General features: G+C 42.9%; 1 protein-coding gene across 1 annotated transcript; it reads right to left on the bottom strand.

Annotated features, from left to right (window-relative positions):
• Window positions 1-3,607: 3,607 nt before the first annotated feature.
• On the bottom strand, window positions 3,608-4,105 carry LOC138893132 (uncharacterized). Its single transcript, XM_070176903.1, has one exon. It carries the CDS (start codon window positions 4,103-4,105, stop codon window positions 3,608-3,610), a length of 498 nt encoding a protein of 165 aa, XP_070033004.1.
• Window positions 4,106-5,646: the final 1,541 nt, after the last annotated feature.

Below are 5,646 nucleotides of genomic sequence, written 5' to 3' on the forward strand. Positions count from 1 at the left end.
GAAACCCGGAGCAATACTCTTTCTCCTGCCATGAATGCAACGTCATGAACTCTACAGTCGACATAACTCTTTTGCCTAGATTGAGTTGTGCGAAGTCGATCCTGAATAACCTTGACTTTATCCAAGGCATCCTGTACCAAATCAGTACCCAACAATCGAGCCTCTCCCAGTTCAAATCATCCAACTGGCGAACGACATCGCCTCCCGTATAATGCTTCATGCGGAGCCATCTGATTGCTCGACTAGTAGCTGTTATTATAGGCAAACTTCTCAAGTGGTAAGAACTAATCCCAAGAACCTCCAAAGTCTATAACACAAGCACAAAACATATCTTCCAATATCTGAATAGTGTGCTCTGACTGTCTATTTGTCTGTGGATGAAATGTTGTACTAAACTCATCCCGCGTGCCAAACTCACATTATGCAGCCCTCCAGAAGTGCGAGGTGAACTGCGTGCCTTAATCAGAAATGAGAGACACGGGTACACCGTGAAGGCGGACAATCTCGAAGATGTAAATCTCAGCTTACCGCTCTGAAGAATAGGTAACTGTCATTGGAATGAAATGTACTAACTTGGTCAACCTATCCACAATGACCCATACTGCATCGAACTTTCTCTGAGTTCGTGGGAGCCCAACAACAAAATCCATAATGATACTCTCCCACTTCTAATCAGGAATTTCTAACTTCTGAAGCAGACCACCAGGTCTCTGATGCTCGTACTTGACATGCTGACAGTTTAAACACTGAGCTATATATGCAACTATATCCTTCTTCATTCTCCTCCACCAATAATGTTGCCGCAAATCTTGATACACTTTGGCGACACCCGGAAGAATAGAATATCGGGAACTGTGGGCCTCTTCAAGAATTAATTCACGAAGCCTATCCACATTAGGCACACTGATACGAACCTGCATTAGCAAAATTCCATCATCTCCCACAGCAACCTGCTTGGAACCACCGTGCCACACCGTGTCCTTAAGGACAAGCAAATGGGGATCATCATACTGTCGCTCTCTGATGCACGCATACAAGGAAGACCGAGCGACTTTGCAAACTAGAATCCGACTGGACTCTAAAATGTCTAACCTCATATATTGATTGGTCAAAGTCTAAACATTTGTAGCTAATGACCTATCACCAATCGGAATATACGCAAGGTTATCCATACTCACAACCTTTCTACTCAAAGCATCAACCACCACATTGGCCTTTCCGGGGTTATTCAAAATGGTAATATCATAGTGTTTCAACAACTCCAACCATCTTATCTGCCTCAAATTGAGATCTTTTTGTTTGAACAAATACTGTAGGCTAGGATGATTAGTGAATACCTCACACGATACACCGTAAAGGTAGTGCCTACAAATCTTCGGCGCATGAACAATGGCTTCAAATTCTAAGTCATGAATAGGATAATTGTTTTCATGAACCTTCAATTGCCGCGACGCATATGCAATCACCTTGCCATCTTGCATTAATACTGCACCAAGCCCAATGCGAGATGCATCACAATATTCCTAATAAGATCCTAAATTTGTTGGCAATACCAACACTGGAATCATAGTCAAAGAAGTCTTGAGCTTCTGAAAGCTCAACTCACACTCGTTTGACCATCTGAATGGGGCACCCATCTGGGTCAATTTTGTCAATGGAGATGCTATAGATGAAAACCCCTCCACAAACCAGCGATAATAACCTGCCAAACCCAGGAAACTCTGGATCTCTGTAGCTGAAGTAGGTCTAGGCCAATTCCGAACTGTCTCAATCTTCTTAGGATCCACATTTAATCCTTATGCCGATATAATATTCCCCAAAAAGGCAACTACGTCTAACCAAAATTCACATTTTGAAAATTTAGCATATAACTGATTATTCTTCAAAGCCTGAAGCACAATCCGAAGATGTTGCTCATGCTCCTCTCGACTGTTGGAGTAAATCAAGATATCATCAATGAATACAACCACAAAAGAATCCAAATACGACTTGAATACCCGGTTCATCAAATCCATAAATTTTGTTGGGGCATTTCTTAGCCCAAATGACATCATTAGGAATTCGTAATGCCCATACCGAGTCTGAAAAGCTGTCTTAGGAACATCGGATGCCCTAATCATCAACTGATGGTAACCAAACCTCAAATCGATCTTTGAAAACACCATGGAACCCTGAAGTTGATCGAATAAGTCATTAATTCTTGGCAATGGATACGTGTTCTTGATAGTAGCCTTGTTCAATTGCCGATAATCTATACACATCTGCATTGAACCATCTTTCTTCTTTACAAATAACACTGGTGCACCCTAGGGCGAGACACTAGGTCTAATGAATCCCTGGTCAAGCAAGTCTTGTAACTGCTCCTTCAATTCCGTTAATTTTTATAGGGCCATATTGTATGATGGAATTGAAAAAGGATAGGTTTCCGTAGCCAAATCAATACAGAAATCAATATCTCTGTCGGGTGGCATCCCCGGTAAATCTGCAGGAAAGACATTTGGAAAGTCACGGACAACTGGGAATGAATCCATAGAAGAAGCATCCGCATTAGAATCGCGAATATGAGCCAAATAAGCTTGACAGCCCTTCTCGACTATACATCGAGCCTTCACATAAGACATAACCCTACTAGTAGAATGGCCAGGAATCCCTTTCCACTCTAATTGAGGCAACCCCGGCATGGCTAGGGTCACTGTTTTGGTGTGATAATCCAATATAGCATGATAAGGGGACATCTAATCCATACCAAAGATGATATCAAAATATACCATATCAAGAAGTAGAAGATCCACACTAGTCTCAAGACTCCCGATAGTAACCACACACAAACGATATACATGATTTACGATAATAGAATCTCCCACCGGTGTGGAGACACACACCGAAGCGCTCAGAGAATCACGAGGCACAACCAAATAAGAAGCAAAGTTGGAAGACACATATGAATAAGTAGATACTGGATCAAATAGAACTGAAGCATCTCTATGGAAAATGGAACAATACATGTGATCATGACATCGGATGACTCGGCATCAGGCCTAGCTAGAAAAGCATAAAATCGGGGATGGGCCCCACCACTCGGAGCTGTATCTCTGAGACAGCCCCTAACTGACTGGCATCAACCTTTAACTATCTAAACCCTGCCCCTAGCTGGCCGACCGGGCGGTGAAGCAACCTGTGCCGGTATGATGACACAAGAATCCTACTAAGATCTATTGCTCGACAACCTAGGGAAATGTCTCCAGATGTGACTAATGTTCCTGCACTCATAACACCCATCCTGCTGTTGTGGCTATTGAAGCTAACCCGAACGGGCCAGATAACCGCTATAGTGACTCTGGAGCGGTGGTGCACTGATAGGAGCTGAATGTGCACTAAATGATTGTTGCCCAGAGTAAGGCATAATAGGACCATGACTCCCTGAAGCACCGTGAGATGCCTGAAGTGCTGGATAAAATGGCATGAGAGGATGAACCCTATCATACGTACCCCTGCCTCCAGATGAGGCGCCTCAGAAATTACTAGAATGACGGGGCCTCTTATCTGAAATTGGCCCTCTCTCCAAAGCACAAACTAACTCGATCCGCCTAGCAATATTCACAGTTGTCTAGAAGGAAATATCACTCCCTGTCTCCTTGGCCATCTGAAGCCTGATAGTATAAGTGAGTCCATCAATGAATCTCCTCACTCTCTCCTTTTTAGTAGGAAGTAAGATGATGGAATGACGTGTTAAGTCCACAAATCGGGTCTCATACTGGCTAACAGTCATACTACCCTGCTGGAGACACTCAAAATGCCTGTGGTATTCCTCTCTCACTGTAATAGGAACAAACTTCTCCAGAAATAATTGTGAGAACTGCTCCCAGGTAAGTGCAGGTGAATCAGCTGGTCTAGTAAATACATAATCTCTCCACCACCTCTTGGCGGAACCAGTCATCTGAAATATAGCAAAATCGACTATGTTGCTTTCAACTATTCCCGTGTTCTGCAGCACCTCATAGAAGCAGTCAAGATAATCATGTGGGTCCTCAGTAGGTGTACCACTGAAGTGAACTAGAAAGAGCTTTGTAAACTTATCCAATCTCAATAGGGATTCAGAAGACATGGCGGGCCTATCACTGGCCTATGCCGCAACAACACGCTGAACTACTCCAAATGGCGAAATTGCTGGAGCCTGATACTGGGGAGCTATCTGCTCCGGAGCGGGAGTAGTGGGAGTTTGTGCTCCTCCCCCAACTTGTGAGATGGTTGGTGCCACTGGAAATGTACCATTTTGGGCCACCCCCTCCATTAGGCTCACCAAATGGACTAGAGCGTCCTACAGTACTGGAGTAGCTATGAATCCTTCCGGGACCTGAACTGGTCCAATAGGTACTGTCTGAGCTAGAACCTACGCTTCGAAATCCACCTGAGGCTCCACAACAGGTGTTGCTGCTCAAGATCGAGGCTGGGCTTTGCCTCTAGCATGACCTCGGCCTCGGCCTCTACCCCTAGTCATAGTTACCATTTGGGGCTCTGGTCCATGTCTGTCGGTAGATGTATTACGTGTTCTCTCCATCTGCGAGAGAACAAGAATAGAAAGGTTCAATCATCGATGATAGAATAAACATCGCACGACAGAATAAGAAATAAGTGCTATTGTTCCTAAACTCCATAGCCTATGAGAGATAAGTACAAATGTCTCCGTACTGATCCTTCAGACTCTACTAAGCTTGCTCGTGACTCGTGAGACCTAAGTAACCTAGTGGTCCGATACCAACTTGTCACGACCCAAAATTTCTACCTTCGGGACGTGATGACGCCTAACATTTCACTTTCTAGGCAAGCCAACGTTAGAATAATTTAAATCATTTTGAACAATTCATTTTACTTAAGTAATAAAGAAACTAACAACCAAAATAATATCTAAATTTAAATATGCAAACCAAAAATAATACGATGTCTAAATATCATCCCATGACCGAATTCACAAGTGCACGGGCTTCTAGGATAATACAAACAAGGATTTGAATAAAATAAAGTTGTCTGAAAGAAAGTACACAACCAAGATAAAGTATAAGGGGACTTCAGAGTTGCGAATGCTGTGCATCTATACCTCAAGTCTCCTCTGATAGCTGAATCCAAGCAAATTTATAGTACGTCGCTGGGACCAACTCCGGTATCTGGACAAGAAATGCAGAGTGTAGTATGAGTATAACCGACCTCATGTACTCGGTAAGTGCCGAGTCTAACCTCGACGAAGTAGTGACGAAGCTAAGGCAGGTTGCTTACATTAACATGTACGCAATTATAATAATAATAACAGGAAAATAAGTAAGACTAGTAAATCATATCAATAATTGAAGTCAATTCAGCAGTTATAAACCTTCAATTATTTCCGTTGCGACATGCAACCCGCTCCAACAATATAAACTTAGAATAACTATGTTGCGGCGTGCAACCCGATCCAACAATATAATCTTTCAATTAAATTTTATTGCGGCGTGCAGCCCGCTCCAACAATATAAACTTTCAAAAAATTCGTTGAGGCGTGCAACCTGCTCCAACAATATAAACTTAAAACAAATCTGTTGCGGCGTGCAACCCGCTCCAACAATATAATTAAGCAACTCTTAAATGTAAAACAATCCTCCAATAAGTACCACA

The sequence above is a fragment of the Nicotiana tomentosiformis genome, chromosome 5 (genome assembly GCF_000390325.3).
Source record: "Nicotiana tomentosiformis chromosome 5, ASM39032v3, whole genome shotgun sequence".
In the NCBI taxonomy this organism is placed as follows: domain Eukaryota; kingdom Viridiplantae; phylum Streptophyta; class Magnoliopsida; order Solanales; family Solanaceae; genus Nicotiana; species Nicotiana tomentosiformis.

Coding starts and splice junctions, on each gene's coding strand:
- LOC138893132 (XM_070176903.1), bottom strand. CDS start 4,105: ATGTCTTCTGAATCCCTATTGAGATTGGATAAGTTTACAAAGCTCTTT.